General features: G+C 40.9%; 2 protein-coding genes across 7 annotated transcripts in view; one reads left to right on the forward strand and one right to left on the reverse strand.

Annotated features, from left to right (window-relative positions):
• The window catches only part of LOC126416403 (phosphopentomutase), a 136,367-nt gene extending 123,933 nt beyond the window's left edge, over positions 1-12,434 (forward strand). For both annotated transcript variants that reach the window (XM_050084099.1, XM_050084100.1), the window contains exon 11: positions 10,906-12,434. In XM_050084099.1, the coding sequence (XP_049940056.1) occupies positions 10,906-11,005 (100 nt within the window). In that variant the 3' untranslated portion in view covers positions 11,006-12,434. The remainder of the gene's footprint in view (positions 1-10,905) is intronic.
• A 116-nt stretch (positions 12,435-12,550) lies between these two features.
• The window catches only part of LOC126416405 (minichromosome maintenance domain-containing protein 2-like), a 70,921-nt gene continuing 56,948 nt past the window's right edge, over positions 12,551-26,523 (reverse strand). For 3 of the 5 annotated variants that reach the window (XM_050084115.1, XM_050084113.1, XM_050084114.1), the window contains 4 exons: positions 22,442-22,610; positions 15,453-15,580; positions 15,193-15,376; positions 12,551-13,369 (listed from right to left, as the gene is read on the reverse strand). In XM_050084115.1, coding sequence (XP_049940072.1) covers positions 13,271-13,369; positions 15,193-15,376; positions 15,453-15,580; positions 22,442-22,573 — 543 coding nt within the window. In that variant the 5' untranslated portion in view covers positions 22,574-22,610 and the 3' untranslated portion in view covers positions 12,551-13,270. The remainder of the gene's footprint in view (positions 13,370-15,192; positions 15,377-15,452; positions 15,581-22,441; positions 22,611-26,523) is intronic. The other 2 variants (XM_050084116.1, XM_050084117.1) reach the window with 1 other exon arrangement.

Consider the following 26,523-nt stretch of genomic DNA (forward strand, 5'->3'; position numbering starts at 1 on the left):
CTCAAAGACTTCTGAAGTAATAGAACCCAGTATGTTGTCCTCGACGGCAGTTGTTCAACAAGACAAGGGTATTGTCAGGAGTTCCCCAGGGAAGTGTGATAGGAGTGCTATTGTTCTCTATATAAATGATTTAGCAGACAGGATGGACAGCAATCTGTGGTTGTTTGCTGATGATGCTGTGGTGTACGATAAGGGGTCAAAGTTGGGTGGCTGTAGGAAGATACAAGACTACTTAGACAAAACTTCTAGTTGGTGTGATGAATGGCAGCTAGCTCTAAATCTGGCAAAATGTAAGTTAATGTGGATGAAGAGGAAGAACAAACCTGTAATGTCCGGAACAACATGCAATTACAGAGATACTTGAGAAGCTCATATGGGAATCCCTGGAGGGAAGGTGATGTTCTTTTCGAGAAACAGTATTGATGAAATTTAGAGAACCAGCATTTGAATCTGACTGTTGAGTGATACTACTGCCATCAATGTACATTGTGCATAAGGGCCACAAAGATAAGTTTTGAGAAATTAGGGCTCATACAGAGGCATATTAGGTGGTTGCTTTTCCCTTGCTCTATTTGCGAGTGGAACAACAAAGGAAATTACTTGTAGGGTACAGAATATCATCCTCCACACACCACATGGTGACTTGCAGACTATCTGTGTTGATGTAAATAAGTCATGCTACACTATGAGCATAAAAAATTGCTCTATCAACTGAGACTCTATATGTCAACCAAGCAGGATTTACGCAACTGGTTCACTTTTTTCAGACACAGTTGGAAACTTAACCTAACAGCCACTATGTTTGCATCTCAGAAGCAATAGACAACAACTTATACAATATGCTGAATACTAAGTTACTAGGTTCAAGTAGTAATAATTTGTGAACCAACTTGTAAATGAGACTAACAGAGGACAATAACAAATCCCATTGAACATAAATATCAAAAACATTATTAGCCTTGGAAAACCTAAGTAACCATTGGAAATATCAGTTCCAAGGTTCTTTCAGGCCACTGAGCACTAAAAACATATTTGCTAACAGTGCTGGTATAGGTACCAGTGATGTTGACGCTATTGGTAGACTACTATTATGTTCTGCTATGCACCTCAGTAGGTCATTCTGCTGTTCCTATAGTATCTTGAATAGCCAAAATTTCCTATTTTACAGTTGCAGAAGCAGCTGCTGCCACCACCATTCAATAAACTTTACATCATAAAGCACAAATTAGACGGGTTGCTGCCGCAAACCACATAACATAAGGAAAATGCGATAGAGTGTGAACATTGTGTCTCCAGTAATGTGAACTTCAATCAGTTTAGATGAAGAAACCAGAGTTTTTTTTATCTAAATACACACAAACAAACAAACAAACAGAGTTTCAAATCAAAGTCTGGATATAGAAAAGAGATGTTACAGTTTTATTCAAGAACTGGTGTAACGAAGGCTTCAGTGATGAAATACAAACTTCGTATCCACCTGCAAAGCTGGGTGTTTACTTTCTGGATCTGCACCACACAAAGAGGAAACTATGCATTATGCAAAAGATATTGCCACCACTCTTCAAGTTTGTCTCCTTATCACGAGAGTTATGGGATATTAGAAATGAGAAAATGTATAGCTTACAGGAAGGAGGTACTTAGAGAACTCAAAGATTAGTAACAATAAAAGTTAAAGGAATGAGTCTAAGAGAGATTTGCAAAATGCTATGTTTGGAATTCAGTTACATATTGCTCAAAAGTTTGTACAACTAGAAAGAATGAGTAGAAGTGTTTGGATTGTTTTCAAATCTGGCTGTGGGGAAGACAAAAGAAAGCTAAATGGTTAGACAGAGTAAGGAATGGTGAAGTATTAGAGTGAAAGAAACCATACACTCCCGAAATATGTTAGAAAGAGGAAAGCAGAGTGGACTGGACAATTCCAAGGGAAGAAAACTATTTTCAGAGAATTAACATGAATGGAAAAGAAAAAGAAGCAGACATAAAAAAGGCACTGAGGGGTCTGAGAGAAGGGATATCTTGCCAAGCACTAAAAGAAACACCAAGGAATAGTCCAAAGGACAGTTGGAACCTCTCTTTGACAGATGTATGCATATGTTGTTGTTGTTGTTGTTGGCGACGACAATGGTGATGACAGCGACAGTAATGCTGGTTGCTACATTATCAGTACACATTCTCAGTTTCTCAACTTTTCTCTGTTGCTTCCACCTCCAGCAAATTAGCAGTGCTGAAAAGGACAATAATGCAACTATACTTGATATACAAATAAATACACTCACATTTAGCTGCTATATGTTAACTAGAATTTGTTATGAGTCATAGGTTAAAACTTACTATCACTTAAGAAATTAAATCCTATGTCTTTGTCATGAACTGCTCCTCCCCATGAATCGTGGACCTTGCCGTTGGTGGGAATCCTCACATGCCTCAGCAATACAGATAGCTGTACCGTAGGTGCAACCAGAATGGAGAGGTGTCTGTTGAGAAGCCAGACAAACATAGTTCTTGAAAAGGGGCGACAGCCTTTCCAGCAGTTGCATGGGCAACAGTCTGGATGACTGACTGATCTGCCATTGTAACACAATCAAAATGGCCTTGGTATGCTGGTGCTGCAAACAGCTGAAAGCAAGGGGAAGCTACAACCGTAATTTTTCCCAAGGGCGTTCATCTCTACTGTGTGGTTAAATGATGATCGCATCCTCTTGGGTAAAATATTCTGGAGTTAAAATAGTCCCACATTTGGATCTCTGGGCAGACACTACCCTGAAGGATGTCATTATCAGGAGAAATGAAACGCGTTCTACGGATTGGAGCGTGGAATGTCAGATGCCTTAATCCGACACATAGATTAGAAAATTTAAAAATGGAAATGGGTAGGTTAAAACTGGATATAGTGGGAATTAGTGAAGTTCAGTGGCAGGAGGAACAGGACTTCTGGTCACATGAATACAGGGTTATAAATGTAAAATCAAATAGGGGTAATGTAGGAATAGGCTTAATAATGAATAAAAAAAAAATAGGAACATGCATAAGCTACTATGAACAGCATTGTGAACACATTATTGTAGCCAAGATAGACACAAGGCCCACACCCACCACAATAGTGCAAGTTTATATGCCAACTAACTCCACAGATTATGAATAGGTTGAATAAATATATTATGAGGTAAAAGAAATTATTCAGATAGTTAAGGGCGACAAAAATTTAATAGTCATGGGGGACTGGAATTTGATTGTACAAAAAGGAAGAGATGGAAAAATAGTAGGTGACAATGAGCTAGGGGAAAGGAATGAAAGAGGAAGCTGCCTGGTAGAATTTTGCACAGAGCATGGTTTAATCATAGCTGACACATGGTATCAGAATCACAAAAGAGGGTAGTACACGTGGAAGAGACCTTGAGGAGACCTGGAAACACCAGAAGGTTCCAGATAAATTATATAATGGTAAGACAGAGATTTTGGAACCAGATTTTAAATTCTAAGACATTTCCGGGGGCAGATGTGGACTCTGACCACAATTTATTGGTTATGAACTGTACATTAAAACTAAATAAATTGCTAGAAGGTAGGAATTTAGAGATCAGAGGTAGTAGAGAGTTCCAGAGAGAGCATTAGGGAACAATTGACAAGAACAGGGGAAAGTAGAAGAAGAATGGATAGCTTTGAGAAATTAACAGTGAAGGCAGTAGAGGATCAAGTAGGTTAAAAGATGAGGGCTAGTAGAAATCCTTGGATAACCAAGAGAGATTGAGTTTCATTGATGCAAGGGGGAAATATAAAAATGCAGTAAATAAAGCAGGCAAAATGGCTATGCAGAAATTGCTAAAGGACAAATTTAAGGATTTAGAAGTCTGTGTCACTAGAGGGAGGATAGATGCTGCCTACAGGAGACTTCAGCAAAGGAGGGAATGCAGGAAGGTGGAAAGAGTGTATAGAGGGTCTATGCAATGGAGATGTACTGTACTTGACAGGCAGTATTATGGAAATGGAAGAGGACATAGAGGAAGATGAGATAGGAGATATGATACTGAGTGAAGAATTTGACAGAGCACTGAAAGACTTACCATCAAACAAGGCCCCAGGGGTAGGCAACATTCTGTTAGAACTAATGAGAGCCAGCCATGAGAAAACCTCTTACATATGGTGAAAAAGATGTATGAGACAGGCGAAATACCCTCAGACTTCAAGAAGAATATAATAATTCCAGTTCCAAAGAAAGCAGGTGCTGATAGGCATGAAAATAACCAAACTATCAGTTTAATAAGTTGCAGTTGCAAAATACTAAAACAAATTCTCTACAGAACAATGGAAGCCGACCTCGGGGAAGATCAGTTTGGATTCCAGAGAAATGTAGGAACACGAGAGGCAATACTGACTCTGTGACTTTTCATGAAGGCAGGATAAGGAAAGGCAAACCAACATTTATAGCATTTGTACACTTAGATGAAGCTTTTGACAGTGTTGACTGGAATACTCTGTTTCAAATTCTAAGTGTGGTAGGGGTAAAATACAGGGAGTGAAAGGCTATTTTCAATTTGTACAGAAACCAAATGGCAGTCATAAGAGCCGAGGGGCACGAAGGGGAAGTAGTGGTTGAGAAGAGAGTGAGACAGGTCTGTAGACTATCGCCGATGTTATACTGAACAAGCAGTAAAGGAAACAAAAGAAAAATGTGGAATAGGAATTAAAGTCCAGGGAGAAGAAATGATAACTTTAAGGTTTGCCAGTGAAATTGTAATAAGTCTTTTCTGAAAGTATTTGTATTGAGTGTAGCCACATATGAAAGTGAAACATGGTTCGATAAACAGTTTAGACAGAATAGAATAGAAGCTTTTGAAATGTGGTGCTACAGCAGAATTCTGAAGATTAGATGGATCGATCATGTAACTAATGAGGAGAAACTGAATAGAATTGGAGAGAAAAGTAATTTGTGGCACCACCTGACTAGAAGAAGGGATTGGTTGGTAGGATACATTCTGAGGCATTAAGGGATCATCAATTTAGTGCTGGATGGAAGCAAGGAGGGTTAAAACTGTAGAGGGGGACCAAGAGATGAATATAGTAAACAGATTCCAAAGGATGTTGGTTGCAGTAGTTACTCGGAGATGATGAGGCTTGCGCAGGATATAGTACCGTGGAGAGCTGCATCAAACCAGACTTCAGACTGAAGACAGCAACAACAACAACAACAACAACAACAACATGCATTGCTGGAGAAGTTAATTGTAAGAGTCAGATGTTGTAGGCCCTATGTGTTTAGGAAATTGAATCTACACATTGCAGTATGAAATTTGCTTATGGTGCTAATGGTACAGAATATTGGACAAAAAGATATATGTATTGCCCGCAGATTTACTCATGTGTACATATGTCGCGTATTTGGACACACATTTCACCCATATCTCTAGTCATACTGTTTCGTGTAAATTCTGAGGAAATTTGTAATTCTGCCCATAACTGATTGTCGTTTCGAGAAAAAGGACTGTCACTGGCAATTGTTTACTTCTGATTCTAGAGAGAGTATTAAATATATATGATGTACTGAGCTGTGTGGCATGATCTTTGGTCCTGAAAGACATTAGCAAAATTATTGGCTCACTGCAGTGTTCATTCTGACAATGTAGATGATGCATTGAGCAACCCGAAGAAGAGACAGATTGCACTTCATAATTGTGAGGTATTCCAAGTCAACTACTTACAGGAAATAACTACCAGCAGGTCAAATGTTTCTGCATGTAACCTTATCTCATTGTCACTCCAACCCTTAGTGATAAAAGGAGTGTCTTACTCCCAAAGTATTCTTTTTCAAATAACATCATTTACATACAAAAATTGGTTTTTCCAGATATTCCTACATTGTGCTTTTATGTCAGTGCTTTTCGGTCCAGACCCTCAGTCACAAGGGTCCTAGAGATGTCTTTCTGTCACACTAAATTTTTCCAGATAGCAAGTGACACATGTGCCAGTTGTAGTGGAATTCCTTCAGGCATTACAGAGATATGCTGATATGCCACTGCCCCCAACCCCCGGTATTCCACGACGATCCGCCGCGAACGGCATTGGTCTATCGTGACAGCCATCTAGCGGTAGAACGGGTGAAACTACGAAAATTAGCAGACACATTATCTGCACGCAGGAATAGCTAAACTGCAGTAGGTGGCGATAATTCGCGCATGCGCAGAAGGGTGTACCACGGTGTTCTGCTTGTTGTTTGGTTATTGTTAGGCGTCTAGTGGCTAATTTCAGACGTTCATGTTGGGGATTTTTTGCGTTGGGGATCTTCTGCATTTTTTTCAGTAAACAGGTTTCACAAATGCAGAAAAGAAACTTTTTTGCAGTAGACTCTTATATACTAGCTGTTTGTGAAAGGATTTTTGATAGCTTTGTATTCTAGAAATTAAATGGAGCAGAGATGAATTAAGCGTCTGCAATGAGGCATACAGCGAGGAAAGGTAGTCGGAAATCATTTCTTTCTGAGGAATATGCATATAACGTTATATGGTGATTTTCGATTTGTATTGTAATGTCTTAGTTTACGAAAGTTCAGATTTGATTTAATTGCACCTCTTGCTTGATTTCAACATGCCAGAAAAGAGAAACTGGCAGTGAAAGGGGGAAAGTCCTTGCACTTTGCCCCAGTGCGACTGACTAGAACTGCAGAATTCTGAGTATAGTCTAAACTTGGAAAAATAACAAAAGGTCACCTAAGTATTGGTCATTTAATGTGTTGCAAATTGCAGTGCATAAATCCACAACTACTTTTGAAATGGTGGGCTGTGCTATTCTGTGGCTAAAAGCCATACTCTTAAAAGATTCTCCATTCGCCAGGAAACGTAATGTTACAACCAGCCAGCAACATAACAGGGCATTCACTGGTATTTTATTAGTGATCTAGGCTGGTATGATCACAAAACATAACCATATAATTCTTACTCTCTATAAGGCGAGATAGCCTCCCTTATGACTGTGTCACACTTTCTGTTTCCATCTTCTATCATAGACAGCAGCTTCTCGAAACAGGCCATGTCCATCCTAATGAAGTTCCGAAATTCTTGCGGATCTTCGGGCCTCAGTTCTTTCGTTAACAGTGAATATATTTCCCTGCCTTCCACCCTTCTTGTCAGCCAGGGTTGAACCCAACAACGTTTGACTTTTTGTTTTCGTCGCCGTTCTGCCCTAATCCAAAGATTTACTGTCACTGCCAGGGCAATAGCTCCAAAAACAAGTGGATCCTCCATGTGCAATATGCTGTATAAATGTAAATTTCGATATACATGTACCCATGTAATCAAGTGTCGTAATATCAAACTGTTGTGTCTGTAATTCAGAACAGTACTAACCTACATTAGAGAAAAACTATTACTTAATACATAATGGTAGAAAACAATTTCTTTATAAATAGGAACCTTGAGTTCACAAATAATTTGAACGTATGACGCTTCAGTATTTCATACAGTCGCCCTTGAGTTGCGCGCGGTAGAACGAACGACTTTACAAGACACTAGGACATAAGACATGTATTTTCTTTTTGCATATACAGACTGCTGCTGCCATGCGCACTAGGTATATCCCGCGTGGATGGTGTAATAGGTCAGAAGTGAACCAGTCTGTAGTTACAGGTATGCACGATAGGGGCGTTGGTGCATAGGTGTACGGTTTAGGCACATTGTGTAATACGAGCTTAAGGGTGAAACATCATTGTGTCACCAAGAAGTTCAGTGATCCCCAAAACTATGAATTTGATACTAATATCAGGCGTTCTTGTATATTTTTTAATATCTTTTTTTTTTCTCACCATGCCCCAAGGGGTGGTTGGGGTATATTACCATACAATTTTTTTAAATAAAATAATGAGTCATATTTATACGAAATTCGATTGAAATTGCTCCAGAGATTCCTGAGTTAAATTTATATACCTTCAGGTGGTAGGTTGTCCTTGGCCCCTACAAGAACCTCCATAGGCATATGCACAATCACCCAAGGTTTATCATAATGAGTTGAATGGTATGGGAATGAACAGAAGATGAACAAACAAATATTAACTTTTAGATATTGGATATATTGTTTCATAGACCCGTAATGAGGAGATCCTCAAATATGTAGAACATGTCACAAAGACAGAGATACATAATATAAGTCTTCCGCTAGCCATACCAAAGAGTGTGTTTATTTTTGTCGTCTTGGCTGCGAAAGTAGTAATCTCTTATCGAATTAAAAGTACATTACCTATTCTTCTGCACTTCAGTGAAAGGGATTCTACACCATCACTGGTAATTAAGAGTTTAAAATTCTACCACTTTTTACCAGATGAAAACGTGAATTAGCTTTCTCGCTTAAAATGTCATAGTTAGTTCAGTCTCCTTTTTTATATGCAACAATAAGGCTAATCAACATTAAGCACTTGAAAAATGAGCATCTCGTGGTCATCCGAGATGATTAATTCTTATGAAAGAATAATACAAAGTCCTTTTTACACGTACATTTCATATTTTAATAAAAAGGAATCCACACTTACAAGAAAAGTCATCAAGTGAACTGCTGCGAACAAGATCAAGAACACAAATCTTGTAAGTTTTGGCTTCTATACTACTAGTACAGAGCTTACATAAAAACAACATTACTCTTGATATTATTTTTCTATCTTTCCTCATGCTAACTCTTCAAGTATTGCATTTACTATTAAGTGGAATAATAAAAAATTTCTCTCATGTGTAATTCTACTTGTTGCATTAGGAAGGCTTATAAGATGTTTACTATCAAAAACAGTCTTTGTGATCAACACTGTTTTTGATAGTAAATATTAGTAATAACACTGATCACTGGTTGCTCCCATAATGTATTCAAAAGTAATTAGCTTATAAGATAGTTAAAAATTGTACCCTAGAAAGTGGAATAAGTCACACATTTGTAAATTTTATTTTTATATGCATTGAAGTGCATAACACTACAACACTTATTGGTAGTCAAGGCCATAAGTGTAGCTTCACTTACAAATGTGAAAAAAAACTTGGTTTTACTTGGTTATGGGAAGAATATGAGCTTTTGGTATATCTGTAAGTTGTGAATTTTCCACAGATCTACAAAACGCTGTTACTTGCTATGCTTTTTTATGGATATTTTTTCTTACTTTTTGTTTGACACACACTTCAGATCGTAATAGTATGACACACACTGGCCTCAGTAGGTAATAATGCTTGAAGCCCAGCAGATTAAGATATTTTCTCTTCTGGAGATAGTTGTGTGGCTGAAGTTTTAAATATAAGAAGCAGTTAGGAGTAATGTGTTAGAAAGTGTAGACACAAGGTAGTTTGTCCTGGAGTATGTTTTCTTTTAGTATATTGCTATTAAATTTCTGTATAAGTTGACAAAATGTGTATGCTTGTCCACGAAGATGCTCCCAACAGTAGATGAAGAAAGGGTTCTGGTCCTGTGATAAAACTTTATGTATAGTTTTATTATATACTGTCAGTTGATCCAAAGGAAGGGTACTGTTGGCTACAATTATTATCTTAAATGTCTGATTTCTCTTATTAATATCGTGTATAGATCAATTGTATTGCTACTCTTAGAACCTGCAGCACCCAAGTTGAATTCTTCAGTGGAAGGCTGCATGATATTTTGTGCTGTGGAATTGATTTATTAATGTTTCACTTGTATTGTATGTTAACTGGGGGCCTAGAAATGACAAGAGAGGCTCCGTCCCTGATGCAGCCGCAGTGGTCCACAACCCCACGACGACTACCACAGTCCACTTCATCCCTCCCCCCCTACACACACACACACACACACACACACACACACACACACACACACACACACACACACACTTTCAGGGATATTGTGTGTTTCAGCCCCCAGTGGACCCTGCCAGGGAACATCTCACATCAGACGATTGTAACCCCTATATTTGCGTGGTAGAGTAATGGTGGTGTACATGTACGTGGAGAACTTGTTTGCGCAGCAATCGCCGACATAGCATATCTGAGGTGGAATAAGGGAAACCAGCCCGATAGTGTAGCTGATGCGGAATAAGGGAAACCAGCCCGCATTCGCCGCCTAAAAACCGTCCACCAGGCGGATTCATGCCGGGGACCAGGCACTCCTTCCCAATCTGGAAAGCCATGCGTTAGACCACACAGCTAACCAAGCAGGCCAATGTTTTACTTACTGTTACTTCTCATTTGAACTGAACCAGTACATCTCCTTCATGGTGTGTACAATGACATATTTAGTAAATGAAAATGGCATGTGTCTACTTAAACTGTGTATTTGTTAAGACTCCTTCGTAGTTACACAACTAGTTGCGGCTAAAAAATCATTTTTATGTGTTTACTCACAGATACATGTTGCACATGTAAAAAAAGGGGCGGGGGCGGCAGTGAATTCACAAGATTTGGTACCAGCCATAATTGTTTACAAATTATGCTGCTCGTGATGATTTGGCAGTGGCAGATAGTACACCAGCTACCATCTCAGTTCTAAAGGCATGCACTTACATCTCAGCATTAGCTACTGACAAATGAGTTCTTTAAGAAGCACCAGTTGCTGAACTATATTTACGTACATTGACCTTCTATGACAGTTTGTGCTATAACTGTCTAATTGGCAATTTCTAGTGGGTCTATATAGTTGTTTCAACATTGATAATTTTGCTGTTTAACATTGATAATTTTGCTGTTTGAGGCTTTCTTGATGTATTAAAATAATATCCATGATGATAAGGTTACAATGTAGGTATCTTTTTTTTTTCTCTGTGTGTTCTAAAATTGTTCTCATTTAGATTTCGACTTATGGTTTCATTATTTTTCATCTCTGTGGTATATCGAACAGTAATTTATTTATGTATCAATAAAATACTGTTTTGCATTATTAACAACATAACTGTTTTTCCCTTTCATCTCTGTGCAGGAATATTGAAGTACTCAAAGATACCTTAGAAGATATGATCAAAGGCATTATTGAAGAATTTCTGCAACCAGAAGTTAATGGGCTCATCCCAAGGCAATAAAAACATGTAATAACTGTATTGTCTTCACGTGTACAATTACAAATGTACTTGTATTTACGCAAAGTTTGTACATTCATTCATTTCATTTTCTGGGTTGTTAATAATATGTTCCCTCATACTATTGAATATTGGAAGATATTTGAACAAGGGCATTTTCATGAGGAGGAAACAGTGTCTCAAAACTAAGGTTCCACAGTATGCTAGCCAGCTTCTCATTTACTGTGTGCTGCGAAGATTCTGAAGTTCCTGTATTTATACATCAAATATGTAAGTTAAGAATTCGTAGTATGCAGTTCAAACATTTGGTGGAAAAAATAATTTAATTTCCAAATTTTCTTGTTTTTGTGTTGATTGTTTGTAATAATTGATGGAGTCAGGAACAAATTGTTTCCAGCATTTGACTGATTTGTGACTGGTGGCTCATACAGCTAATAACATTATTGAGAATAGGATTCCTGTTAAAGATTTTGCTGATTATGATGCATGGTTAGTTGCTGAAACTTTGTATCATTTGGGTCAGTAATTCCCACAAGAGACTGTTAACCTGTTGTTAATTAACTGTTAAAAACAGCACTGTATTATGTTACTACTTCTTTTTTATTACTATTAAAAAATATCCACATTTTAGTTACAAGCAGTTTCTCATTAAGGGATGGTCAGACTTTCAGACAAGATGGATCGGTGTTTACAATAAAAGTTACTGAAAACTTAACCTGCACAAATTTTCATTTATGCTTGGTGCTCAATCATATAAAACTATTACATTCCAACAATTTTAGGAAACATATGTTTTAGTTCAAAATTAGGTGATTTCATTAGTCTTAGAATGAGGCACAATTCAGAAACTGAATCCTGCACAAATTACATGAGAACAAACAGAAATATTGTATATTATCACATTCTACGCAAAATGATGTTATCTGAAAGTATAAATGGTTTCCTGTATCCCTCATTTTTTACTGCGTACATAGTGTGAAAGTTTCGAAGAGTATTACATAATTACAAAGAAATCTGCCGAAGTGGAAGTTTGTTTATTTTACAGCACAGTGCTGAGAGAGAGCACTTCCTCCACACCTGTAACTGCATTGTTTCCAGGTGTCTTTTATTTAATATTTGAATCTCAATCTTAGTAATAATTAAATAATGGTACATTTTGTTTTCTGAACAATATCAATGTATCAGTTCATGAAACTACTTAACATTAGTTTCTTATACAAGGGTACTGCATGGTCTCATCAGATCTAGTCATCTTTTTCTGTGTTCTCATGTAAACTGACAGGAGGAGATTTAAAAACTGTTTATTAAAATACTTCATTTTTTCTGCTCAATTTATTTAAAAGTTTCATGTATTGTAATCTGTACATAGTTGTTTAAAAAAGTGGTATACAACCAAATATTTTACAAGGAAATAAAATAAAATTCTAACATACTTATTACTTTCAATTGCCCATCCCAATTGCTTGTTGCTTAACAGTCATCTGTAATTAAGCTGAAAACACACTAGCAGTTACTTGTTATGTTTGCTTTGTGTTTAATATTTCTTTGGGAACCAACGCCTGTGCTATTTTTCCAACTGATTCTGCTTGATGACAATATAATATAACCTATTCTCTGTGCTCAATATTAAAACTGTTCCTAAAACTTATTGTTAGTATTCTTAAGAATACAGATGTGAGCCTATAGACTAAAATGGATGCTGAACCCAAGTGACAAATTTTATTCACTGCAGACATTATAGGTAGTACAATAATATTTAACTTTCACACTTATTTGATGTGTGGATTCTGTTGTTGCTTGGTCACACTGATGTACAGATTTATTCAGTATTGTTGTACATTAAAAATATTTTTGTAGATAAATTTTGAAGTGGAAGATACTCAAATGATATTTTAAAAAGATCTGTTGCATCTTTTGATATCAAAATAATAACCACACTCACTTTTCTGGAAATTTGTCCTAACAGGTATGTGTAAAAACTGTTCGTTTGATTTGGTTACTTGAACAAATTTCTAGCCCCTCATTCCCATTAGTGCTTGAAGCTTACAAAATATATCATTTCACATATGATACTAATTTAAGTGATAGCAGTAACATTCTTGTTGCAGAAATTACTGCCTTTCTTTAAAAACTGACAATTGAGGCAGGATTTGGCAGAATAGAACATATTTAAACCATTTGTTAATTCAGTAAGAAATTGTGCCTGTCTACCATGTAGCTGATAGTAGTTTGTGACAAGACAATAAATTACAAATTTGATAAGCTGTATTATTCTTCAGCATTGCAATACTGAAAGGGATGTACTCCAATTACAGATTTGATGTAGTTAATTATCCAGGCTGAAAAATGTTCCATCTCAGTCTTTGTCTGGAAAAAAAAAGACTGTTAATATGGTAGGAAAGTTGAGGCAGAATGTACACACAAGGGTAGACTGAAAAGTAATGCACATATGCTTGAACCAAACTGACCTGGAGAAATGCACCAGATGGCAAGTGGACGGTAACTTCCTCCTTCATATGCATGTATGCATGCATAATCTGAATGTGTTGTGGTCATCCCAGTGTCTTTTGAGCAGCGGAAGTATGGAGTTGTGTTCTAGTGCTGCATTAATGCAAGTTAAGCAGGATGCTTTTATCCATATTTAACTGCTGTAAAAGTGACCCCTAGTGAGATACATTATCATTTAAGGGCTGTTTATGGTGACAACGCTGTTGAATGGTGTACTGTAAATCGGAAAGAAAATTTTGTGGTTGTTAACCTAAAAAAAGCTGTGATTGTTGATGAAATGCCCAGCAGATGTCCCAGCACTGCCACAAAAAATGATAATCATCCCAAACTTGTTGAAAATTTGCTTCAAAATGACCAGCGAATCACTAAAGTGTATCACAAACCATACTGGAATATCCAAGGAATGTGTCGGCTTTATAGCAAAGAATTAGTATACCCTAAAATCTGTGCACAATGGGTATCACACTGTCTCATAGGCAAGAAAAAACAGCTTTGATTGGAAAGCTGCAAGCAACTTTTATAGTGCTGCTGTGATGGAGGAGACAACTTAATTTTGAATACTGTGATGGTGGACAGAGTCATGGTTCTGTCATTATGATCCAGAAGACAAAAGACAGAGCACTGAATATCGACATCTGTCTTCTCATCAATTGAAACATAAAAAAAAACTCTTTTGATTATGTTTTGGGATGCTCATTGAGTTTGTGTGACTGATTATCTGGTACAAGGGGCAATGCTTAATTCTCCTCAGTAGATAGACTCTAGAACAACTCTAATGTTGAGTAGTTGTGTCACAGGCAACTTGGTGCCAGTAATCTTGTGACATGACAATACTTGTCCAAACGCCTTACATGCAGCTGAGGAGGCTCAGTGAAACCTGAAGTTTGAAGTATTCCATACTCTAATTACTGCCCCAGTCTTGTGCCACCGAATTTTTATTTTTTGCATCTACTCCAGAGACAACTCAAGGGTAACCATGATACCTTAGATGGTGAGGTGAAGGCAGTACTTAAGTCTTGGATTCGAGAAAAGTCAGAAGAATTTTTCAGGTGACGTAATGAAAAAACTTGTTACACATTCAGAGAAATGTGTTTGTCTCAACAGTGACATTGTTGAAAAATAAATATATGATTTTGAAACTTAAGATTTGTACTTTAATGTACTTTTTTCCCGATCTTCCTAATCGTTTTTGTTTGTGCCTTACAAGCATGTGTTTCTTACTTTTCAGACTACCCTCATGGTTTATTCGTAAATGTAACAATGAACCAAATAGTAGAGGTATTGAGTCATCACCAGACTCTTAAGTAAGAGTGAAAACTTCACTAGCTTTCAGACAAATGCTTTTTTTTAGCTTAAGTACACCATGCACTCGACCCCCCCCCCCTGCCCCCCCCCCTCTCTCTTCTCTCTCTCTCTCTCTCTCTCTCTCTCTCTCTCTCTCTCTCTCTCTCTCTCTCTCTCTCACCCAAAAAAGGATTCATCCAAAACCTAGTGAAGTTTCCAAGCTTATTTGTGCATCTGGTAACAACTCAATGCCTCTACTATTCAGTCAATTGTTCGTTGTACGAAACATATGTAGAAAGTTACATTCACAGCAGTTAAAAAGATAGAGTATATTGCTTGTTAAATAGCTTTTAATCTTTTAAAAATATATTGCCTAAGTAAATTAAAATTTTTGTTACCTGCATAATTAAAGATTTCATTGAAGTAAGTCCACTTTGCCTTGCAATTGGTGGAGGAGATACAAAAGAGTTCCCAAATATTGCATACAGAGATTCCTCATAGAGTCTTAGAACAGGCAAAACATCTTCATAGCATACTTCACTTTTCATCGACAACCTTGCGTGCCCTTCAGACAGTGCTGTGCTGAAATTGACAGACAGAGTTTGTCAGGTTTATCTGCAGGCTGCACATTGTCCAGTTGTCCAGCATAAATACGTACATTGTTTCTATTGCACCAACAGGAAGACAGTCAGGTCTTACTCTGCGACAGGCCACAAAATAACTGCATATAAGTTGTCTGGCTTCTTCTTTAAGAACTAGATTTTTTGTTGAGACAATCCGCAGAAACTGCAAATGAAGTAAACATTACTCTTTTGTCTCACCATGAATCTGTTGTTTAGAGATGATACAGTCATTAGTTAAAATCAGACAATGGGAAATCCAGGTTGGAACGTAACAATATTCTGAAAAGATGCTGAGTTGCAAGTAGACACAACAAAAAGACTGTCACAAATTAGCTTTCAGCCAGTATGACCTTCATCAAAAACAGACCACACACACACACACACACACACACACACACACACACACACACACACACACACACACACACAGCCTTTGGCAACTAACCCCCCCCCCCCCCAAAAAAAAAAGGCAGTCCACAATCAATTTCCCATACCATATTGTCACACACCCACAATCCTCCCACCACCCATCACCCGCAAGAATTGTCCACAAAGAAGCGCACCCTTCATCACTCAGGATCACCACAGACTGGAACAACTGAACCATATCTTTCACAAGGACTTTGATTATCTATCATCTTGCCCAGAAATGGGGGACCTCCTGTATGAGATTGTTCCCACCCCCTCCTAAACCAGAGTTCCATCAGCCATCAAACCTACACAACATCCTAATCCATCCTTATGTCACTCCCACTCACAACTCTTTGCCCCAGAAATCATATACCTGTGGCATACCAAGGTGCAAGACCTGCCAAATCCACCCATCCAGCATCTCCTACTCCAGTCCTGTCACAGGCTTATCCTACCCTATCAGAGCCACCTATAAAAGGAGCCATGTCATATACCAATTCTGCTGCAAACACTGCCCAGCTTTTTCTATTTGTATGATTACCAACCAACTGTCCATCAGCATGTACAGCTGTCGTCAAAGTGTTGTCAAGAACAAAGTTGACCGCCCGGCGGTAAAACATGCTCCTGACCGCCACATGTTCAGTTTCAATGGTTGCTTCACAGCCTGAGCCATCTGGATCCTTCCCTTCACCACTAGCTTCTCTGAACTACGCAGATGGAAGGTATCCTTACAAAATATCTGTCCCTCCCATAATCATCCTGGCCTCAGTCTCAGGTCAATCATTGTCTTCACATCCACCACATTATAATTGTTATTTTAATGATCATATTAGCACACCACAATTTATTTCAATGGTCAACTATCTGGCTGTTTGTTCCATACATCAATGTGGTGTTGCTAACTTATTAAAAAATTTAAATCTGTACAAACACAAAATATATTCTATCATTATTGATTTAACTGGTACAATTTGATAGAGCAAAAGGCATTTCTTGTGGTGACGGTGTATTTGTTTTGCTCTTAAATAACTAATGACCAGCCATTCAAATAGGTACAGAGTTCTCTTGTCTAGGAAAACCAACTTCTCTCACTATATTTAATGTAACAACTGCAATAAAGCAAAGAGACGAATACGTTATACAATTGTACTTACTTGACTTTTTTCAGACGGTGCTGGTAATCACAGAAGGTACAGATAGATTATACAGAATAGCAAGAGGGTACGAAAAATGCGATATGTGACTGACTTGAGACCTTATAGGTGTCAATAAAAATTTAGAAAGAATCTGAACTGCCTGAGAATTGCACATTATCTATCTTTTGTTTTTTATTCTCTCTATTAATGTACCCTGCAGTATCTTTTCCAGTGTTGTTTCAACTAGAACACATGGGAACGTAAGGCCATAAAAGGAATACAAATGTATTGGGTCATGGAGAGACCTCATCAAGAAAACAATGCAAGCAGTTGACATGTATTGGAAACATTAACAGCTAATGGCCTGGAGTCTCATGCATGTCGTTATGAAGATGCTCTCTTCTTCAGGTACCACTGCTGTAATGCTGCATGTGCATGGCGGACCAGGTGACAGTGGTCGATGACTGGGCTGCCTCAGGTAGTTGCAGGTGCACTGTGTGAATGCTGGTGCGTGCTAAGCTTGCCGTAGTGGTCTAATGGCCTGGTAGTAGGTGTAATAACTGACAAGTTACTACACTACTCCTTCGTTACAAGGGGGAAAGACCAGGTGTCGCCGTCCACATGTTGTAACTGATGAGACATCGATGGCGGTGTTGGGCCTGGTAGTCAAAGGTGGAAGAAGTTCCCAATCTGTCTGGTGCCTACAATGAAAGTGAGTGGTGCAAACACACCCCTGCAGTCTCTAGACTCCATGGTGCCCACTGGACTGGACCAGCGACATAGGGAGCAGACCCATCTCACCATCAGTGTCCAGGAAGCAAATCTGCAGTCAGTGCTGACTGCTGGAATAGGTGGTAACAGCCCAGCCTGCACAACCCCTGGAGTGGCAAGGACCAACAGAAAACAATGCATCAGACCGATGGCTCGAGAATGGGCTCCTGCACCCACCCTGGGATGCAACTGGTTCTGGTGACATGCCACGAGTTGCTCTGTGGTGCAAACCATGAAGACTCTATGACTGCACTGGCTTTGTAAAACAGCTGAAATCCAGTGAGGGCACTGTCCATACACCCTGGCCCAGACTGGTGTGCTGGGTGCGAATGGCAATGAATCTGGTAATGTGTGGGTGGTTGAGCAGTGTCTGCAACTGATGGCTTGCAGGAGATTCATTCTGTGAAAGCTTAAAAAAATGTGAGAGCCTCCTTGGCTGGAAAATCTTCTATGTACTTGCGCATCTGCATCTTAAACATTTGGACGAGGCATTCTGCTTTATTGTTTTGCAACCAATGGAAGGGAGGCACCTTGATTTGGTGAATGCCATTGTGTGTACCAAAGTCCTTTAAAGATTGCACAATGAACTGAGGCCCATTGTCCAAAACCAGGGTGCAGGATAAGCCTTCTACAGAGAATATCTTCGTCAGGGCCTTGACAGTCATGTCTACTGTCACAGACTGACAATGAAGGGCATAAGGAAAACTAGAAAAAACATCAGTTGCCAACAACCAGAAACTGATTATAAAAGAACCAGCAAAATCAATTTTGACTCTTTTTCCCAAGGCTGTGCAAGGACTGACCACGGTCAAAAAACATAGTGTGGTGCCGGCTGCTGACAAGAACACTTGCAACAGGCCGTGACAAGGTGTTCCACCTCCTGTTCGATACTTGACCAAAACGCATGGTGACGTGCCAACAGTTTTCGTGTGAGAGATACCCCAGTGACCCTGTTGTAAAATGGAGGTCCTCTCACTGACAAGCCACTGGATACCCAATTTGGGAAATGAACCTTTCCATTAAAGACTGGAGCACTTTTGTTGTGCCTTCATGGTTAGTAAGCTTGATTATTCCAAGGATTGTATAAAGAATTTCAACAAAGTACAGCATACAGTTCATTGGTGACAGCTGTTTCAATTATTCAGTGTGTCAGCTGCAACTGAAAATGGAGAAAACAAAGTTTTGTGGTGTATTTAAATGTTTTCATTTGAAGCACATGACTGTTACGCAAATCAAAACACATTAGCTGTCCAATTTATGTTACCACAAAGGAAACCATTGACAAAATCCATTGTGTGGTAATGTAAGCCCACAGAATAAAAATACATGAGATTGCTGAGACTGTAGGCATCTCAACTGAGTGAAAGCATAATGTCTTGCTTGGAGGATTGACTATGAAGAAGCTGTGTGTAAGGTGGGTGTCATGATTGCTCCCAGTCACCCAAAAGTTCATCCAGAACAACATTTCAACGTAATGTTGGGTGATGTCCAGTCACAATCTGCAAGACTTTTTGTGCCAGTTTGTGACCGTTACGACTGTACTGGGCACTACGCACTGTAGCTTGAATAATTAACTCTAGACCCCATGTCCTATGGCACGAAAATATATATATTTGTTACACTCAGCTTAATTGAGCAGCCCAGAGATGTGGCTGGTCTGAATGTTTGGCTATGTTTTTCATCGTAGGGGTGCCAGCTCACACATGTTGTAAACTCAATTTTTAAGTTGAAATAAAATAAAACAAAACAATGCCAGCAGGTATTGTGGTGAAATGAAACTTAAAATATTGAGTCACTACTACAAGTAGTTTATTTGTCTTCAATATATTCAATAAACACTTAAAATGCGGTCTGAGGGGCTTTTACATAAAGGCAGCCTTTAATAACAGACGCTACAACACTTCACTATAAAATTCCTATGTTATGATCACGGCACTCGACAGTCTGTTCACAAAATACACTGTTGTCTGCAGTCCTAAACCACTATATTGCACTCCACTCAATTGTTTTTGAAGGTTGCTACATACATACTAGTCCCCGAACGTGGCTACCAACCCACTACTACCCCCAGATGCGCGGCATGTCCGGCTCTTAGCATCACTCAGAACCAACTGCCCTCAAAGATGACCACCCTATGCACCCTTGAAATGACTGCGTAACTCAAAACAATATGTGACAAAGGTTATGAATATTCTAAAACTAAACACAAAAACACACATGATATATTGAAAAATATGGAAATTTTCAGGACAATAACAATTTAAAGTCAATTTTTTTGTATCTGCCACTATTTTTTCACAAATAATGTTCTTGTGGCATGATTTTGCTTTCTCCAGATTTTTAATGCTAAACATAAATAAGCAAATAAAAATACATACTTAATTACTTATCTACTCTTTAAACTTTAGAATGCTGCCTCTAGTTTCGTCGCTTCAAATTTATTTATTACCAAAAACAGAATTTCTCTCAGTCAAATCCCATACTCCGACCTCTCATTCAAAAATGGTACATGTTTTGCTAAATTGGCTGTGACTGTTCGATGCAGCTCTACTAGCCGCATCTGTAGACACTTTGTTCCTATTAATCGGCCAAAGCATTGCCAAGAGATGAGCTTTTGAACTTTCATAAATTTACAGTTTTGAAGATGAAAATAACTTTTAAACTATTGCATATTTTTGTGGTACGTCTAGATAATTTAGTTTTACTTATTTTTCTGTCCACGAGTGCCAACTCGCACCTCCATGTCACTCTTAGGTCTGCCCCCCCCCCCCCCCCCTCTCTCTCTCTCTCTGTCGCATATAAATTTCTCCAAGTGCACAGATATGGCCATACACTCCCACTCGGGTTTTTCCAAGGCCATATAATCACTAGCCACTCACCATGGCTCCTTAGTAACCACTAGCCATGGGCTCTGCGGCGGGAAACTGCCGCTCTGAACTCCCGCCACAGCTTGTATGCTTACACTATTGATGAAACCTGGTTCCATCATTACACACCAGAGTCAAAATGGAGGTTAAAACAATTGACAAGATCTGATGAAAGAGCACTGAAGAACACAACAATCATTTTATCAGCTGGTAGGGTGATGGCCACTTTCCCAAGGAATAATCCTCGTAGATTACTTGGTAAAAGGCAGAACCATGACTGGACCCTAATAGGCTTCATTGCTGGATTGTTTGAAACTTGAATTGATTGAAAGTGGATCAAGAGTGGCTTGCAAAAAACTGCTCCTTCATCAAGATATAGCACCATTCCATACACCAGTAATAACAATGGTGAAAATGCATGAATTGGGCTTTCTCATCCACACAGTTCACCAGACTTAGCCCCTAGCAACTTCTTCATGTTCTCTAAACTGAAACTTTGACTTGCTAAGAAGAAATTTCATCAAATGAGGAAGTGATAGTTGCAGTCAATGAGTAGTTTGTGGAGTTTGACAGAACAAGTTTTTCTAGTGATATGAAAAAGGTGAAGGACTGCTGGACCAGGTATATATCCCTTAAAGGAAACAATGTCAAGAAGTAAGGTTAGTTGTCTATGAAAAAGACATTTGTTCTTGCTTTTTCACCGGAGTATCAAACCACCCTCATAATTCTGAAGCAGGTCCAATACCTGCTTCTGCGGACAGTTGGACCACCCGAGTTGCATCTTGCATATGACCTGCCAAAGCACCAGATCCGCCACCATGGTTGGTTGGTTGGTTGGTTGGTTGGTTTAAAGGTGGGAGAAGGGACCAAACTACGAGGTCATCAGTTCCTTGTTCCTAATAAAACAATGCCACAAGTGTGAGAATAAAATGGACAAAACATATGACACAAAATGGAAAGAAAGGAAAAGTCACAAGAATGACGGGAAGGCAACGAACACTGAAAGGAACAAAAGAGGACAAGAAAACAACAGAGAGACGCTATAAACAGAAGAGAGTAAAACATGAAAGCAGATTACAGTGGCTGGCCAACCACGAGAATAAAAAGGGAAAGCCAGCCATTCTGCAACACATTAAAACTTCTACCCTAAAAGCATTAGAGTGGAGGACACAGAGGGACAAAGGGTATGCGCTAAAAACTACATAGAAGTATAAAACCGAATCTGACGGATAAAATGTAAAACTAAAGTTGCTGTGGAGGCATTGTTGTCCAACAGCGAAGGCAGGGTGCTGGGAAAGTTAAAAGTCTGCCGCAGAGCGGCTAAAAATGGGCAGTCCAGCAAGAGGTGGACAACTGTCATTTGGGAGCCACAGTGACACTGAGGTGGGTCCTCATGATGGAGTAGGTAACCCTGCATTAGCCACATATGGCTAATGCGGAGCCGGCAGAGGACAACTGATTCCCTGCGAGAGGCCTGCATGGAAGACTTCCACACATTCATAGTCTCCTTAATGACATGCAGTTTGTTGTGCGTACTGTTATGCCATTCCATCTCCCAAAGCTGGAAAACCCTGCAGTGTAAGACAGAACGCAGGTCAGCTTCGGAGATGCCTATCTCTAGAAGCAGTTTCCGCATCGCCAGTTTGGCCAGCCTGTCGGCAAGTTCATTGCTGGGGTTTCCGACGTGTCCTGGGGTCCACACAAACACCAAGGAATGGCAGGACTGTTCCAGGGCATAGATGGACTCCTGAATGGATGCTACCAGAGGGTGGTGAGGGTAGCACTGGTCGATACCTTGTAGGCTGCTCAATGAGTCAGAACACAAGAGAAATTACTCACCAGGGCATGAGCGGATGTACTCAAGAGCACGAGATATGGCCGCCATCTCTGCAGTGAAAACACTGCAGCCATCTGGCAAGGAGTGCTGCTCAATATGTCCTCCATGAACATATGTGAAGCCTGCGTCACCATCAGCCATTGAGCCTTCAGTGTAAACCACCTCCGAGCCCTGGAACACACCAAGAATCAGAGGAACTGACAGCGAAGGGTGGCGGGGATAACGGAGTCCTTAGGGCCATGCAAAAGGTCCAGACAAAGCTGCAGCCGAGGCGTACTCCATGGAGGCGTACGTGAATGGACCGCAAGTAGAGGTGGTAAAGGGAAGGACTTCAGTTCGGAGAGAAGGGACCACACATGAACCGCAATCATTAGCCCCAATCTGGGCCGCCAATGCGGGAGATGGACTGCTGCAGGAGGGAAAAGGAGACGATAATTCGGATGCTCAGGGAAACTATGAATGTGTGCTGCGTAACTGGCGAGCAGTTGCGCACATCTGATCTGCAGTGGAGGAACACAAGCCTCCACCAGTACGCTGGTCACCAGACTCATCCTAAAAGCTCCTGTCGCTAATCGAACCCCACAGTGGTGCACAGGGTCAAGTAAATGCAATGCTGAAGGCGCAGCCGAACCATAAACCACACTCCCATGGTCAATTTGGGATTGGACAAGGGCTCTGTAGAGCTGCAGCAGTGTACAGTGATCGGCACCCCAATTGGTGTTGCTCAGGCAATGGAGGGCATTGAGGTGCTGCCAGCACTTCTGCTTAAGCTGACGATGATGAGGGAGCCAAGTCAATCGAGTGTCAAGAACTAGTCCTAGGAATTGATATGTCTCCAATACAGTGAGTGGATCGTCATTAAGATAAAGTGCGCGTTCTGGATGAATGGTACGACCCTGACAGAAGTGCATGACATGCAACTTTGCGGCTGAAAACTGGAAGCTGTAGGCTAGAGCCCATGACTGCACCTTGTGGATAGCTCCCTAGAGGTGACGCTCAGCAACAACAGTACGAAATGCAGAAGCCGTCTGCATACAGAGAAGGGGAGACGGAGGGCCCGATAGCTGCTGCTAGACCGTTAATGGCCACTAAAAATAGAGACACACTCAATACAGAGCTCTGTGGGACTCCATTCTCCTGTATATGGATGGAACTATGGGAATCACCAGCTTGGACATGGAAAGTACAGAGTGACAGGAAGCTTTGGATAAAAATCGGGAGTGGTCCCTGGAGACCCCACTCATACAATGTGGCAAGGATATGATGTCACCAAGTTGTGTCGTATGCTTTACATGAGTAAAAAAAAAAAAAAAAGGCATTCAGGTGTTGCCGTCTGGAAAAGGCTGTTCGGATGGCATACTCGATGGACACAAGATTATCAGTGGTAGAGCGACCCTGGCGGAAGCCACCCTGACATGGAGCCAGCAAGCCACGTGACTCCAGGACCCAACCCAACAGCCGACATACCGTACGTTCCAGCAGCTTACAAAGAATGTTGGTGAGCCTGATGGGCCTATAGCTATCCACATCAAGCAGGTTTTTACCGGGTTTGAGCACCAGAATGATGGTGCTCTCGTGCCATTGCGATGGAAAAACGCTATCATACCAGATCCAGTTGAAGATGACGAGAAGATGTCGCTTGTAGTCAGATGAGATATGTTTAATCATCTGGCTGTGGATGTGATCAGGCCCAGGAGCTGTGTCGGGGCAATGTGCAAGGGCACTGAGGAGCTCCCACTCTGTAAATGGGGCGTTATAGGATTCACTGCAGTGTGTAGTGAATGAGAGGACATTCCCTTCCAGCTGCCGTTTGACTGCGAAAGGCTGGGGGTAATTCTCCGACACAGAGGCTCAGGCAAAGTGCTCGGCAATCGCGTTTGCATCGGTGCATAACTCGCCATTTATGGTAACACCAGGGATAGCTGTTGGGGCCTGGTACCCGAAAAGACGGTTGATCTTTGCCCAGACTTAGGAAGGTGACATGTGGCACCCAATGGTGGAGACGTGTCTCTCCCAACACTCCTTCTGTTATTTGATAAGATAGCGAACATGGGCACGGAGCTGTGTAAAGGCTATGAGGTGTTTCAGGGAAGGGTCCTGCTTATGCCACTGAAGAGCTCGCTGACGCTCCTTAATTGCTTCAGTGACTTCCGGTGACCACCAAGGGACTGCCTTATGCCTCGGGCACCCTAAAGAGCGAGGGATCACATTTTCTGCAGCAGAAACAATTGTGCTAGTCACCTGCTCAACCACCACATCGATGTTACCGTGTGGGGGAGATTCAGCGGTGACAGCAGAGGTGAAAGTTCCCCAGTCCGCCTTGCTCAAAGCCCATCTGGGCAGGCATCAGTGTGCCTGACACTGGGGCAGGGACATGAAGATAGGAAAGTGGTCACGACCACACAGGTCATCATGTGCTCTCCAGTGGATAGATGGGATAAATTGTGGGCTGCAAATTGATAATCAATGGCCGAGTAACTACCATGAGCCACAATGAAATGTGTGGTGACCCCAGTATTTAAGAGGCACAGGTCAAATTGCGACAGTAAAGTTTCGACATCTCTGTCTCAGCCAGGTCGCATGGTACCATCCCACAAGGGGTTATGGGCATTAAAATCTCCCAGAAGTAGGAAAGGTTTAGGGAGTTGATCAATCAGTACAGCTAATACATTCAGGGGTACTGCACCATCTGGAGGAAGATATACATTGCAGATGGTTATTTTCTGTGTTGTCCTTATTTTGATAGCCACAGCTTCAAGAGGGGTTGGAAGGGGCACATGTTCTCTACAGACGGAGTTTAGGACATAAACGCAAATTCCACTTGACACTCGATTATAGTTACTACGGTTCCTGTAATATCCCTTACAGCCGCAGAGGGCAGGGGACCGCATTGCCAGGAACCAGGTTTCCAGGAGGGCAATGCAGATAGCAAGTGTAAAGCTTAACCGTTGCCGTAGCTCAGCCAGGCGGTGGAAAAAACCGCCGCAATTCCACTGGAGGATTACATCGTGAGACTGGAAAGGCATGGAACATTCAATGAGGCAGTTTATGCCTCAGAGTCACATGCTGCCTTTGATTTAATGCCTGAGCAGTCTATATCCATCGTGTCTGAGGGTCTGGTGAGATCTATGTCCTCAGCGGACGCCAAAATCTCCACCCCATCCTCAGCCGCAGAGCTTGTAGGTAGTGGTGGTGTGGCCGCCACCACTACTTCCTTGGTCTTAGAGGTTTTCATTTTGGATTTCTCTTACTGCTCCTTGGGTTTCCCTGGCTGGGAGGACTTCACTGGCTCAGTCTCTGGGACTGAGGATGTGCGTGAAGCCCTATGACCAGCTACTTTTGGGCTCTTTAGCCACTGGGGGGTGTCATCTTTCCCACTAGAAGAAACCTGGAGAGGGAGTGACCCAAGGGACCCCTTCCTAGCAAGAGAAGCTGAAGAAGACTTATGCTTCTCTGGCTTAGAAGTTTAGAAGTGGGGACGGACGTCCCCGGTGGTTGGGGGGAGGGGGGGGGGGGGGGTGTTGCTCCCGGAGTAGGTGGTGCAGGAGCAACAGGGAGGGAAATGCCCCCCACCATCAAGGGGGCATGTGTAGTCTTACGGCTCTGAAAGATGACCTGCGTTAGTGGAGCTGATGGTGTCAGAACTGTTGTAGTGGTGGCATCAGACGATGTCATATACACAGGATGCAGGCATTCAAATTTTCTCTTAGTCTCAGTGTAGGTCAGTCCGTCCAGGGTCTTTTACTTCATGATTTTCCTTTCTTTCTGGAGAATCCTGCAGTCAGGCGAGCAAGGAAAATGGTACTCTTCGCAGTTGACACAGATGGGAGGCGGGGCACATGGAGTATTGGGATGTGATGGGCGTCCGCAATCTCGGAATTTGATGCTGGAAGTACAGCAGGAAGACATATGGCTGAACTTCCAGCACTTAAAGCACCGCATTGGCGGAGGGATATAGGGTTTTACATCACACCGGTACACCATCACCTTGACCTTCTCAGGCAATGTATCACCCTCAAAGGCCAAGATGAAGGCACCGGTGGCAATCTGATTATCCTTCAGACCCCAGTGGACACAGGCCGGA

Source organism: Schistocerca serialis, chromosome 8, assembly GCF_023864345.2.
Source record: "Schistocerca serialis cubense isolate TAMUIC-IGC-003099 chromosome 8, iqSchSeri2.2, whole genome shotgun sequence".
Taxonomy (NCBI): domain Eukaryota; kingdom Metazoa; phylum Arthropoda; class Insecta; order Orthoptera; family Acrididae; genus Schistocerca; species Schistocerca serialis.